The 15,227-nt window shown below is 40.0% G+C and overlaps 1 protein-coding gene across 1 annotated transcript in view; it reads right to left on the bottom strand.

Moving 5' to 3' along the window:
• Positions 1–15,227, bottom strand: part of LOC124614063 (ER degradation-enhancing alpha-mannosidase-like protein 3) — a 190,410-nt gene that overhangs the window by 86,336 nt on the left and 88,847 nt on the right. Inside the window, exons 10-11 of the mRNA XM_047142897.1 lie at positions 14,421–14,525; positions 9,912–10,099 (exon numbers count right to left, since the gene is read on the bottom strand). Of these exons, the coding sequence (XP_046998853.1) occupies positions 9,912–10,099; positions 14,421–14,525 (293 nt within the window). The remainder of the gene's footprint in view (positions 1–9,911; positions 10,100–14,420; positions 14,526–15,227) is intronic.

Below are 15,227 nucleotides of genomic sequence, written 5' to 3'. Positions count from 1 at the left end.
AAAATCATTCCATATCACAAGCCATGAAACAAAGGAAAAATAGTGGTAGGTACTACACCTGGGAAGAAAACAGAAGTAAAACAACGCAGGAGCTAAAACAATGGCACAGGGATATGTGACCAGCTGATCACTTCCAAAAAACATGGGTTCGTTAACACTTTAGGAACATCTCCCTAATTTTTTGGAAACAAGTTGGACAAATCACAAAACCTTAAAAGTCCCACCACATTCATTAGAATGTCAGTTAAAATACAGGGCAGATCTGATGACAAATCGGCTGCTGCCCTCTGGTCCAAATGTAAAAAACAATCTAGCAAAATGTGGTGCACAATAATTTGTATGAAATATGCACCACACACTGGAGGGCCCTCTGCCAGAGCAAGAAATCATGCATCAGAGGACTGGCCTGTACTGATGAGTACAGAGGACTTCATCCTGTCTTCATGCCCGAAAGGAGGTACTCCGGGGTTGCTTAGCGGGCTTTACTAGAGGCAGATTATTATTTGTCACTTCCAGCCACTCGTCTTTCTATCAACATGACTCTGTACCACAACAGTGAAGTGACAGCATACAGGGGAATGGCACTCTGAAATAACTGAGGATCACAACACACCACCTTGGCTGCTACATCTGCTTTTTTGTTCCCACCAGTACTCATGCACCCTGGTATGCAGCAGAAAGACACCTCTTCCTCCAGCTGTTTTAGTTGGAGGAGGGTGTCTTGAGTATTCTAGACTACTTTATCTGCTGGGTACAAGTGTTGTAGGTAGTGAAGAGGAGTCAGAAAATCAGAACAGATAAGGAATTTAGTGCTTTAAGCACATTTCACCTGCTATAGTGCCTGCAAGATTGTATACAATTCCACACCAAAGATAGTAAAGCCTTAAGGCAGCCAGATCGTGACGACAATCAGCGAAAACAACAGAGCAACCACCAGACTACTCCTGTTTTGATCCATCTGTAAAGACAGCTGAAAAGTTGTGACACTGAATTAAAATGTCCTTAAACAATGTAATAAAACATATGTACGATTGAAACCTCTCCAGTACTGCACTATACCTAAAAGCACACTGGGCATCAGCAGTAACCGGGGTGGCAGACAGTTAAAACCCTGAATTTAGGGGTTGTAATTGTTCCACTACAAGTGATTCTAGCACATGCCACACACAGATCCCAAATGGCCACATTGCTCACGGATGACTGGAAAAAAGGCATTCCAGAGGCAGATGAGCAACAGTATGGTATGCAGGTGAATCTGAAGCTGCGAGAAGCCTGCATGCCTGATGCACCATGAGGAATTGCCGGCAGATGGTGTATGGCAGTTCTCCAGCCTCAGCACTGAGACTGGGTACAGAGCTGGTGCTGTAAGCACCTGTAGCCAGCCTAATCCCCTCATGGTGGATACCACCAATAACATTCAGGTAACAAGGCCTCACTGACCCCTACACTGTACATCCATAGTCTAGCTGTGAACGTACAAAAGCTCCATAAAACTGAAGCAGACACACCCTGTCTGGCCCCCAAGATCTGTGGCTAAGGTACTTTATGAGTTCAGAGCCTACTGTGTTCTGGCTTTCAAGTCTCACAGGTGTGGTAGTCATGACAATTTGAAGTCAAAAATGAGGCCCAGAAACCTCACTGAGTATTTAAAATGTAGAAAGGTGGCCGTCCATAATATGGAAGTCAGATAAATTAAAAATACACACTTCACTGCACAAAACTGAAAGTCCGATTTTGCAGCCCATTCCTCTAACCTCCACACTGTAAGCTGCAGATGACAGTTCGCTGCTGCAGCACTGGAGGATGAACAGAAAACAGCAAAATCATCCACAAATGAGAAGCACTGTACAGGACTCCTTGCTGTGGACACAATACTGTTTATGGCTATGGCAAAGAGGGTAACACTTAAAACACTGCCCTGAGGAACATAATCCTGCTGTTCAAAACAGTCTAACAGCACATCACCAACTCAGGACCTAAAAAGATGCTTATATGGGAAGGACCATATGACGATGAGGAGGCAGCCACAAAAACCCGATTGAGGAAGTTGCACAAGAATAGTGTGTGTCCAAGTAGTGTCATACTGACATCAAAGAATACACTAAGATAGCAATTTTTATGTAGGAAACCCTGATGAATAGCCACTTACAGTAGGATCAAATTGTCGACAGTGGACCAAAACCTCCAAAATTCACACTGAGTGGCTAAAGAGTTGCGTGGTCTCTAAAACCCAGACCAGATGACAGTTACCCATTCAGACTTTGGTCTCTCCTACACAGCTCATTAAGTTGACACTCCAGTAACTACTGGAACATGGGCAGTCCTTTCCCGGTTTGAGGAGAGGTAGCAGAATTGCCTCTCTCCCCAAGTTAGGATAGCTGCCTGCTTGCCATTTAAAATTAAAATATTCAAGAAGGATTTCCTTTGATGCTTCTGGTAAATGTCAAAGTATGCAGTACCGGATTTGGCAGTGATTGGATGTAGTGTCCCAAGTCTCAGACTGCCGATTCCAGCTCCCACGTGCAGAAAGGGCAGTTCTAAGACTCAGAATTGTGGGATCTGAAGTCCAACTTTCCCCTCTCTGCAGCTATGTGGTATCTACATCTACATTTACATCCATACTTCGCAAGCTACCTGACGGTGTGTGGAGGAGGGAACCTTGAGTACCTCTATCGGTTCTCCCTTCTATTCCAGTCTCGTATTGTTCGTGGAAAGAGATTGTCGGTATGCCTCTATGTGGGCTCTAATCTCTCCGATTTTATCTTCATGGTCTCTTTGTGAGATATACGTAGGAGGGAGCAATATACTGCTTGACTCCTCGGAGAAGGTATGTTCTCGAAACTTCAACAAAACCCTGTACTGAGCTACTGAGCGTCTCTCCTGCAGAGTCTTCCACTGGAGTTTATCTATCATCTCCGTAACGCTTTTGTGATTACTAAATGATCCTGTAAAGAAGCGCGCTGCTCTCCGTTGGATCTTCTCTATCTCTTCTATCAACCCTATCTGGTATGGATCCCACACTGGTGAGCAATATTCAAGCAGTGGGTGAACAAGTGTACTGTAACCTACTTCCTTTGTTTTCGGATTGCATTTCCTAAGGATTCTTCCAATGATTCTCAGTCTGGCATCTGCTTTACCGACAATCAACTTTATATGATCATTCCATTTTAAATCACTCCTAATGCCTACTACCAGATATTTTATGGAATTAACTGCTTCCAGTTGCTGACCTGCTACATTGTAGCTAAATGATAAGGGATCTTTCTTTCTATGTATTCGCAGCACATTACACTTGTCTACATTGAGTTTCAATTGCAGTGAAATGCTGGATCATGGCTGCCATCAGCAGCAATGGCTGCCATCAGCAGCAGTTGCTGCAAAATTCTCTGCCATCATCTGAGCGATGTCTCCAGGTGCTGTTTGGAGATAACCCTGTTCATCCCACTGCTTTGGTAAACGACTGTGTTTACCAGAAATCCTCCTGACCACTTCTGATACTTTTGTAGAAGAACTGGAAAGTTGACCGAGTCCAGGAACACTTGTCATGACCTTTTCTTGCTCTCCTTGGTTCTTTTGACCTGAAAGGCTGTGAGGTTGTCTGCTGTTGCGCAGTACTTAAACCATCAGAGTGTTGCATGCCTGTCCCAGTTTGCTGTACAGCATTCATCAAACCAAGGTACAGGTTGCCTCTTAAGATGACCTAAGGACTTTGAGATGGGTAAGTCAGCTGCATGATGGATCACTTATGTGATGCGGTCCACCCATTCCTGTGCAGCACACCACCAGCCTGATGAAACTTAAGGGCAAACTTTCATGTGTTTAGTACAATCCATCAAAGAGTTAGATTTGGCACAATGATACTTAATGTATGTTCAACAGAAAAGGGTACTGTTATAATCTGAAGATATATACAGAAAAGGAGAAGGAAAGTGGTAATATGGCTTTCAAATTTACAACCACTGAAAAGACTGTGTGCAAAATGTTTGCAGGTCTGTTTGGGCAGTGGAGAACTATTTACATGGAGAATCGGTACATCTCCTGCAGCATGCTGAGCAGAACAACTCCCACTATTGAGACCATAAAACCAAAATAGAAAAATACATCACTTCAGTTCAGTGGAACTTGGCTGAGGAACGGTGAATTAACATTTGCATTAGCCATTAACATTCTCACTTTAGAATAGCACACTTTATAATAGATTATTTTATACAATGTGCAAGAAAAAAAAGAACAATGAAGTGTAAACCACATTTTTTTATTGGTACAATCAAGGATTGGGTGGAGTTGACATAATCGTACATGAGAAAATACACTGATGAGCAAAAAAATTTTGACCACTGGCCACTGCAAGATAGAACACCTCCTGGTGGTGTTGTAGGCACATGTCACAGTAAGAAATGATTGTAAGTGGAACAGAGAAGAATGAGCAGTCTTTACATTGAAGATACGGGCCACAAATATGGAAATCCACTGATATAAGTGGTTTTAACAAAGGATACATTGTTGTGGCAATGTGGCTGGAAATAAGAATCTCTGGAATGGTGAAGCTGGTCATTTGTTGGTTTACTATTGTCATAATCCCCTATGGAAAGAGGTTGAAGGATTGTGGAACAATGAGTAGACCATATGGTATTGGATGACAGTATCTCATCATCACAAAATGTAGAGGTCGGCGGATCCTCCATTGTGTAATCCAAGAAAGACAGTGATCTGTGGCAGATCTGATGACAGAGTACAATGTTGGGGCAGGCATAAGTGATTCAGAGGACACCGTTCAAGGGCCATTGTTGAACATGGAGCTCTACATCATATGACTCCTATGTGTTCCTGTGTTGACCCAAAGACATCATCTGTTATGATAGCAGCGAGCACAGTATCACCGAGTTTTCACCACGCATCAATAGAAATGTGTTGTGTGTCAAATGAATAGCATTTCTTGATACACTCGGTCGATGGTTGGGTTCTTATACACCATCATCCAGGCAAATGGCTGCAGGAAAAATGCACCGCAACACAATGCAGGCCAGTAAGGGCAGAGTTATGCCATGGGGTACATTGAGATGAGCTTACATGAGGTCCGTAGTGGTAATCAAAGGCATCATGACAACAATGAACTATGTGAACACTGTTGCAGACCACCTGCATCACTTCATGCTACAATAATAAAATGTCGTGTGACGACGGCCTCCCGTCGGGTAGACTGATCGCCTGGTGCAAGTCTTTTGATTTGATGCCACGTCAGTGACTTGCGCATTGACTTCATGCTTGAAGCCTCCAGCTACAGTGATGACATCTTACAGCAGGAAACTGTCTGATTTTAAGGCCAGAATCATGCTACAGTTGTCTGAGGGGCACTATAGTGAACTCACATTGATGTCTTGGCCAGCAAATATGCCTAATCTGTAGCCATTGGAAAACATATTGGGCACCAGATGCACACATGCCTCCCTTAATTTGTGGGAATTGCTTGACCTGTGCATAGACAATCTGAGCCACATTCTTCTAAAATCCTGTCAAGGAGTTTAGAATCCATGCCAAATAGAATCTCTGTTGCGCTGTGTTTGAAAAGTAGAACAACACATTATTAAACATGTTGTCATAATGTTTTGTCTCATCAGTGCATGTCGCTTAGTATAAGACACTGTAACGTCCAATGCAAGAGTCATCTACCATGTAGTGATCGCAGCACCCAAGAGGATGACATCTACTAAGTTCTAATTCAATGAGGCCATCCATGACTACATCTTTAAAGTACGACCAAGCATAGCTAAAATCCACTAAGGCCACAAGGCAAGAGTCAGAGTAATTTTCTATTGAAAACAAGACTGACTTAGTAGGTAATTGCTCCCCCTAGAAGATGCAAGGTCTGTTATAATCACAGTGACCTCTGAAAATCGTGTTTTGAATGTAGCAGGCAAACTTTCCCTTCATGTATGCAAATGCTTCATGGTGTACTATACACAATCGTATTATGTATTAATATTTGTGGTACTACAGGGTGATTTTGTGATGATGTTAATAAACTTTCAGGGATGATAGAGAAAGGTAAATATAACAATCTGAGGTAAAGGACATTAGTCTGGAAATGATTGAGTTCAAAGGTGTAAGTGAAAAAATACTCAAGTTCTACTGTAGCCTCATGCAGCACTTAAAGTCAGGCTCCCAACTGCCTGTTCACAACATACAGAATTCCTGCTGAATACTCCCCAATGCCCTCAGATAATTTACACTGTTGGTGGACTAGTAACGGCATGTGTAACTTGATGTCGTGAAGACCTTCACAAGCTGCTACATTTATAACAATTGTTGAAATTGGTGTACCCCACTGTCAATGCAGGCATGACTTCATAGCACGAAGTTCTGTTGTACCCATTCTAAAATCCCCAGTGTCATTTGAACAATGTCACAGACAGCAGCAATTGTTGCCAAGAGTATGTCTCTGATAAACAATGCGTACAATGATGCATTTAAGCAGAGAGAAGGAAGGAGAAACACACCTAGTATGTAATCACTGACAATGCTTGCCCACACATTGACTGATAATCTGGGTTGATGGCTTTTCACAACTGTAGTGTGGGGATTCTCACTGGCCAAACATTACTATTGTGACTATTTAGCACTCCGTCTCTGGTTAAACACGCTTCATCTCTTAAAAGTACATACATGCGAATGTGAAGATTGATTGTAATGAACTGCAAGAACCATTGGCTGATCATGACATAAGCAGGAGTCAAAGCATACATTTGCTATGGATGACAGGGTGTAGCTGCAATTCCTGTAATACTCACTACATATTAATTTTACGTGCAACTGATAGAGTGCTGATTGCAGGCATCTTATCCACTAGAATAAGCACTGTGTCTTCTACATATGTGTAGTTCGTCATTCTCCTCGATCACTGTACTGTGGTACCAACTGCCCTATTTCACTCAATCGCTAGAACAATCATTGAAACATGATGTGAGCTGGATGTCTTCTATGTAGATATTTGGCCCTGTATGACCTTTCTGCTTCTCTGCTGTTTCCATCTGCTTGTCCATGCACGAAAATGATTTCTGCAAGTTCCGTCACTGGGTACAATCCATTTGGTTAGTGCTGATCAACATTAGTACTTCAACTTGTAAACACAGACTGCAGTCTATTACAGTACATACATGGCTGAACAGGATTGCTCATGTCAGTACACAGTATGCTATCTGCACTGGATTAGCTCAGTTATTGTCCCAACCTCTACATCTATGTGCTCGTCAGGATTGCCTACCATTCGACCTTAGCAACAACAGTACTGGTACATGTATTTTACTGTCAGAGGTATCAGAATGATTTTCATTTATTAGTTTCAATTCAAGTCATTTCCAGACCAGGTCCCTTACCTCAAACTGATAATTTACTTTTCTCCATCATCCCTGAAAGTTGATATCATCATCACGGAATCACCCTGTATAGCTACTTAGAACAAATATATTTGTTAGTGTTTTGTAAATAGTTAAGTACGTGTGAAAAATATAACTGTCTGACAACAATAAAAGTAATCATACAGTAAATTTTGTTTCAAAAATCATACATGAATTGATTAAATTTCTAGCTAATTAAATTAGTGTGCCACATCAGAATCTTTTCTTTTGCAAGCAATGTGCCTACTGACTGAACTTCTGTGAAGTTTGGGAGGTAGGTGAGACGTACTAAAAAAGATGTGAGAACAGATCCTAAGTCACACATGGATAGCTCAGTTGATAGGTGCTCTGCCTGCCAAAATTAAGGTCACCTGTTTGACTCCCGGTATGACAAATAGTTTTAATCTGCCAGAAAGTTTCAAGTTTAAGGATACATGATTGTTCACTGCATCCATCCAGTCTTGTCTGGATTCTCCTAAACCATTCCAAGAGAAAGTCAGAATAGTTAATACTAATAGGCCATACATGACAGGTTCCCTCTTCCTTACTCATTTTTAAAATTCACAAAATGTTGCAATGGTACGTTATAACTTTATAATTCTGCTTTGACAGTTATCAAGAAGTTCTGTGAACACCTAGTGGCATTTTTGTCATGAAATTACAAGCCTAATGAACATATGGTAAACAAATAAATAAGTGATATGCAAATGACTATTTGTTTGAAGTTCTGCAAAACCTGCTGCAAAACAATTTTACTGATTTCAACACAGGGGAGGAAAACTAAGTGTAGATTGGACTGAACAGGCTGGTAGTGACGTCATTGGTTTCCAATCAGAATACTGGTTAAATGTGGCTCTCCATGCTGGTCAATCCTCTGCAAAAAATACTGAAAGCTAAATCTACTTGTACTTGTTTACAACACTTAGGCCTTGCTCAGCTTCTGCGCTACTTGGGTGGTTCGAAAAGTTCTCGGATCACCCTGACAGGTCGGCACTAGCACAATGAGTTGTTCACGTGATATCCACTGGACTGTTGCCTGTAAATATGTGCCACGTCAGTGCTCTTGGAAGAGCTGAGGTGGTGGTAACATGGTTCTGTTGTTGTTTCTGCATTGTGATTTGCGAAGATGGAAAAAAAATTGAGATTCAAGCAGTGATTAAGTACTTTGTGAACAACGGTATGAAAGCAAAAGACATTCATGCCGATTTCCAGAAAACACTGGAGGGACTCTGCTCCTTCATATTCAACTGTTGCTAAGTGGACAAACGAATTTAAATTTATTTGGGAGAGCTTAGATGATGATCCGCGCAGTGGTAGGCCAGGATGTGTCACTACTTCAGAAATCATTGCAAAAGCGTACAAGATGGTCATGGAGGATAGCCAATTGAAAGTGAGTGAAACAGCTCATGCTTGCCAGGCATCATCTAAAAGGGTATATCACATTTTAACTTAGGAATTAGAAATTAAAAAATTATCTGCAAGATGGGTGCTGCGACTTGACGCTGGATCAAAAACGCAAGAGAATGGACATATTGGAACAATGGAACAATGTATGGCCCATTTTAGGAGAAATGAAAAACAACAGTCAAAGCAGTCGAAACATGCTGATTCTCCACCCCCGAAGAAAGCATAGACAATTCTTTCAGTGGGAAAGGTCACGGCATCAGTGTTCTGGGACGCGAAGGGGATTCTGTTTGTAGATTATTTCCCCCACTGGGCAAACAATTACTGGAGAATACTATGCTAACCTCCTGGACAAATTGCAACAAAAGATATGTGAAAAAAGGCAAGGTATAGCAAGGAAGAAAGTCATCTTCCATCAAGACAATGTGCACATCTACACACGTGCCATCGCCATGGCAGACTTACACCAGCTAAGGTATGAATTGTTGCCATACCACCTTCTTCACCTGATATGGTTCTATCATACTTCCATCTCTTCCCAAAACTGAAAATATTTCTTGGTGGAAGAACATTCACTTCAAATGAAGAATTGATAGAGTTGACAACTATTTTTCAGGTTTGGAGGAAACTCTTTTTCAAGATAGGATCAAGGCACTGGAACATTGTTGGACAAAGTGCATTAATCTACAAAGAGACTACATTGAAAAATAAAAAAAATGTTTCAGTGATGTAAGTACTTTTTTTCTATTCTGTTCCGAGAACTTTTCAAACCACCCTTCTACAGACTGATTTATTCAGAAACTTGGCTATGGAGGAGCAAGAGTTGTCAACCAGATATGATTGCGGCTTCTGTCTGAAGTTAGATTTTTCACATCACTGTTCACAGATTTTTACAGCCGAATACCTTAAACTCCTGTCATGCGGCACAAAGGCTGAGTGAATGATAGTGTAATATATCATTTCTCCTATACATTTATTTGTGAACGTAACTTTTTTAATATTACTATGTATGTCAAAAACAACACACACTGATGTAATCACTTTGTGAAGAGAAGAACACCGTAAAACACTTTAATTCATTGTTCACACTCATTTGGAAATTGTGGGCTGTACCTGTCTTCATGTAAACCAGTTCGGACATCTTTCACTGCTGCATATCCACAAGGAACGCGAGCGTACTTCTGCAAACTACGAAGCACTGAACGTCCTACTTCCAAATAATATGGATCTCCTGTAGCCCTGTAGAGGAAATAGGTAGACTCCAGAAATTCTGGCCTCAGAGGATGCTGCCCCCAATGGACCTATAAATACAATGCATAAAAAAAAAACATGGAATTTCACAATACATAATACTTATGCATCAAACACTGTAATGTTCAGATGTAAAATGAAGCTTAAATGATGAACACATGTCGTACAAATTGTTCTAATCACCACTACCACGTATTTTCTATCAAGAACAAGATATAAACGGGGAAAAATGTAAAAATATAATTTGTTCTCTATTTACTCACATTAAAAGGTGAATTTAAGTGGTTCATTTGCATGAACTGATGATGGTAACAAAAGTCTGGATGTTTCTAAATCAAAGCATACATCTATGGAGCTAGATACAAAGCTACGAGCCATCATATTTCTAAGCACATCTAAAGTATGAACTTTATGTTCTACACTGTTGGCACTTTTTAAGTGACTTTCATTGGATTTATTATGCAATAGTGGCTGCTACAAATGCACTCATGAAATAATGACTATTGGAAGTAACCATACACCTGCATTTTCTGAAGTGGAAGAAATGACACAAAGTGGCCCTAGGTAAGATAGAACTTCTAATTATGATATGCAAAGACAATGGAAGAAACACTAAGCAAAACCAAGAGTAAGAATTATCAGCAATCTTATGCAGTTCACTGCCCATGCAATATAGCAAGAGACCAATGTAATGGCCCATGGAAGGGTCCCAAGACAATGCACGATTGTTGAGATTGTCTTTTAGAGTTTTCCAAAAACTTTTATACACAAAATACTCTTCATAATCATTGATGTAACAAGAACCAAAATGTAACATTTAATTACTGGATAGCAGCTTTTAGTGTGTGTAGTTTACAATGCTGCTTTCGCCTTATATGACACAATGGCACTTTCAGTCGGCTACAGTCGTCGTTACGAAGCAAGCTGGGATATTTTTACTTCCCCTCTTGTTTTGCCATCTGCCTCCTTAAATTCATGTTTTCACTTTTGACTAATTACTATTAACATACGTGAACATAATCTGCATTTCATAAAAGACAAAGATGGCCCTCAGTTCTGAAGAACATAACACCATATCTAATTTTGTGCTTAGTTTTATGTATGTAATTGATTTTCTAATTTGACTATTTCTGATTAGTATCTTTCATTATAGGGTGAAAGCAGTGATTGTTTCGTAACTTAAATTCTATTGTTGACTCATAAACAAATATAAATTCTATACTAACTATAAATATTTGGAAGACGAAATACTAGTAATCTTGAAGCATCTATTTGGCTATATTTGAAAACATGTTAGCAAAGCCAGCCATTAATTAATTCCAAAGTAATTAAGTGATCATTAATTGAAACCCTCAGCTACCGACAGGTGTTGTTGACATACCTTGATAGGACAGCTGAAAATGTGAGCCCTGATCGGGACTCAAACCTGGGATCTCCTGCTTACACGGCAGACGCTCTATCCATCTGAGCTACCGAGGACACAGATGAATAGTGCGACTGCAGGGACTTATCCCTTGCACGCTTCCCAGCAGTTGCGCTATTCATCTGTGTCCTCGGTGGCTCAGATGGATAGAGCGTCTGCCATGTAAGCAGGAGATCCCGGGTTCGAGTCCCAGTCGAGGCATACATTTTCAGCTGTCCCTATCAAGGTATGTCAACAACACCTGTCGGCAGCTGAGGATTTCAATTAATTATCATTTATTCTAGAGAAGCTGCACGGTCATCTGTTCTTTCGAGAACAGTTACTATCTTCGTATCCAAAGTAATTACCAGTTTTGTCAAAAGTATTGTTTGCGTAACCATATATGTTAATTTCATGATTTAAACAAATAATTCAGCCTAACTCTTGCAGTAGAAGAAACTGTTAAAAAAGACGCAATTTTTTGATATATTCAGTTAATTGAACTAAGTAAGTTTTAATTGTAATTTCTGTAAATTTAACTTCGAACAATGTGTAGTTTCAGTACCTATTATTGTGATGATATATGAGGGCCCAAATTTTGGTCACGAGACAGTCAGTCTGCAGCCGAGTTTCATATGAGGAACCTGTGTTGGTTAGAACGACAACAATGTGTCAACTTAACATGTAATAAGTGTTACACAATTAGGCTGTCTGTTCAAAACAGTGACAGTGTTTGCTCCATACATACCTTTCTATTCTTCGAGAACTGTGAACTTTGTGGTTAGGTAAGTTTGTAAAAGGCCAATGATGTTTACGGCGCGTTCAATGCCCTACATATTATCTACCATGCAAACAAAATATTGCCCGCAAACGACAACAGGGCGCAGGACTGGAAGTATCCAATGGTGAGCACAGCATTAGGTGACAGACTATAGTCGAACTGCTTAGTCGACGTTTAACCCACAAGAGTACTACGGTGCCAGTGGTGTTTATAGAAAACAGAGCAATGGCAACACTAAACAATGCAAACACTGCATTATATCTACAACAACAGTTGCTGCAGTTAACATTTCATCAGAAAAGTCATGTAGTTATCATCCTTGTTGAACAAGGCACCACAAATCCTGTCTCCAGTGAAATATAGTAAAGGACAATTGCTGTCCAAGGAGTGGGTACTTAACATGATTACATACAAAGAAGATCATACACAGCATAGTAAAAAAAAAAAAGGATTATTAACATATTTCGAATAAGTCCGCAGCAATATTACCGTTTCATGCATAAGAAAAACTATGGATATTCAAAGGAGGACAAGGCACACCTATTACAAACACTGGTTTTTGCACATTTCAAGCATGCTCAAAACAATTTACAGGATGTGCACAATAGTGACCTACTACATTACACACATCAAACTGTGCATGGCATAGATTACAGTGATTTCCAGGGAAGCAGTGGATAGTTGCAAACAGTGTTGCAGAATTAGAAGATGATAATGAAATTTCAAACAAAGTGTCACCTTCATGATGCACAGCAAACTGCAGAATTGTTCCAAAAATTTGTACATAAGATAAACAAACTTATCCCATCATTCAGTAAGGAATTCGTTTTCAACTCTGACCAGTTGGGACTTGAAGAGGAAATGCAAATGAAAGGAGCCTTGGAAATTAGAGGTAACAAGAGAATTTCATCCGAATAAACTAACATCAATGCCTTAACGCATTCATATACAATTACTGACAGTTAATCTGGATAGTAAGTTGGTTGGAAAGTTATTTACTGTGCTGTAAGAAGTTGGAGCTGCTCTGCCACCTATGATTCGTACTCAAGTGTGTGATCTTTCAATGGCAGTAGGGAATATTTATGTCACAGCAAGCAAGAGTGGGAAAATGGACATATGAGGACAACAACTATGGTATATTTCTTCCCCAACAGTTGGCCAAAATAACTTGCTTTTGCTTGATTCCTGGTCTGCGTACAAAAATCATAGTCCATTAAGAGTATGCCACCCCTCCTGAAAAGTGGGTGACATTGCAACTCATACCACCTGGAACCACTGGACAAATTCAGCCTCTGGATATTTGTAAGGGAAAGTCAGTGTCATGATAAGTTCCATAACAGACTGTTTTGCATTTGGTTGCATGTCACCACATTCCAACATTTCACGTCACACTGTTACACCAATATAATTCTATATGCATTCTTTAAGAGTAAATACCTAGTTGGATGTCCTGCACAATTTGTTGGAACTCGCAAGGAGTTTGCCTTTGATTTTAATAGCACAAATCTTTGTCATCACTGGAGATGGATCATTGAAAAGCGTTCATGTTGCAAGTTAATAGTTTGTTTTGCACATTTCTTGAAAGTCGACGATGTCCACTTTGTGAAGTGTAATACATTCATCCCACAGAAGGTTGATCTCTGCATCTCCCAGACAGTTGTTTTCTGTCACATTTGTAATGCACATTGTGACTCACTACTAGCAAATGTATTCCCTGTCATAATGGCTAACACAACACTTTCAAATGAGCCTTACTGAAGATTGAACTTATGACCTCTCACTCAAGGTGTTTCTTGTAAGCATTTATAGAGTTAAAACTAATGTCCACATAATCAAAGTTTAAACTCTGGGAAGGAACTGTACTTGTGATACTTTTAATAATATTATCATCATTTCCAGTATAGCTTGTTCCGTCATTAAAGACTCAAAATATGTTACAACAAACAAAAAAGAATTCTCAATAACTGCGTTCTGGTTAGCACTATATTGCCATTGCTTGATTGTGTAGGCTGGTAAATGTTTTAATCATTAGCAACCTTCAGAACTCTGCAGAATGACAACTCAGAAACCGTGAAGCAATAAGAAATTGTAAAAACAGTACACAGCTTAAACACAGATTTCAAGCAATGAATAACTGAAATAAGCATTCATCCTGACAATGACTTTAATCAAACATCTTTTTCAATACCTGGAAATCAGTGGTGAATGCTTCTGGAATAAAATTATGTCTTTTCATCACTTGGTACAGCATTTCGTGTGTTTCCACAGCTGGTTTGATGTCGCCTTTTAAAACCTGTAAATATCAATACTTCATAACAGACAAGATTTCATCACAAATGTTGATTCAAACACAACTTCTTAGTTTCCAACAATATTTATAAGCTATCAGCAAACACAGTTTTTGTGACACATATCTATATGAAATAACTGAAGCTGTAAAGATAACAACTCGCCAAATAGTTGAGGTCCTGAATCATTAACAGGCACATAAACAATACAGAGAATTTTACCATGTCATATCAGCACATGCTCCCAATCATCTGTCTGCCCCTCAGAAACCAGCTGGAAAGGATCAGCCCCCCACCCCCTGAAGAAATTACCCACTGTCATCCCAGACTGGAACAAATGAACCATATCCTTCACCATGGCTTTGACTACTCGTCGATGTGGCTGGAAATTAAAATCATCTTACATACAATCCTTCTCACCCTTCCCCATGTCATATTCCTCCACCCACATATAAATTACAGCCTTGCTGGCATATCTGGCAGTTTTCTGTAACATGGGTGCATTGTGATCCACTGACGCCAACACAAGGTTTATGAGTTGCAAAGAGAATCTGCTGTTGTCAGTTTGTCAAGGGCTAGGGGTGCATAAAAATGTTATGTTGAATGAGGCATTACAAAAATGCTGGATTGGACTGATGTGTGCATGCAGGAAACAGAGGCTACAAGGAACCAGCTGTGGAATTTTTAAATTAATAAATTAGCGGCTG

The sequence above is a fragment of the Schistocerca americana genome, chromosome 4 (assembly GCF_021461395.2).
Source record: "Schistocerca americana isolate TAMUIC-IGC-003095 chromosome 4, iqSchAmer2.1, whole genome shotgun sequence".
Lineage (NCBI taxonomy): Eukaryota > Metazoa > Arthropoda > Insecta > Orthoptera > Acrididae > Schistocerca > Schistocerca americana.
This window is presented reverse-complemented; position numbering and strand designations above follow the sequence as displayed.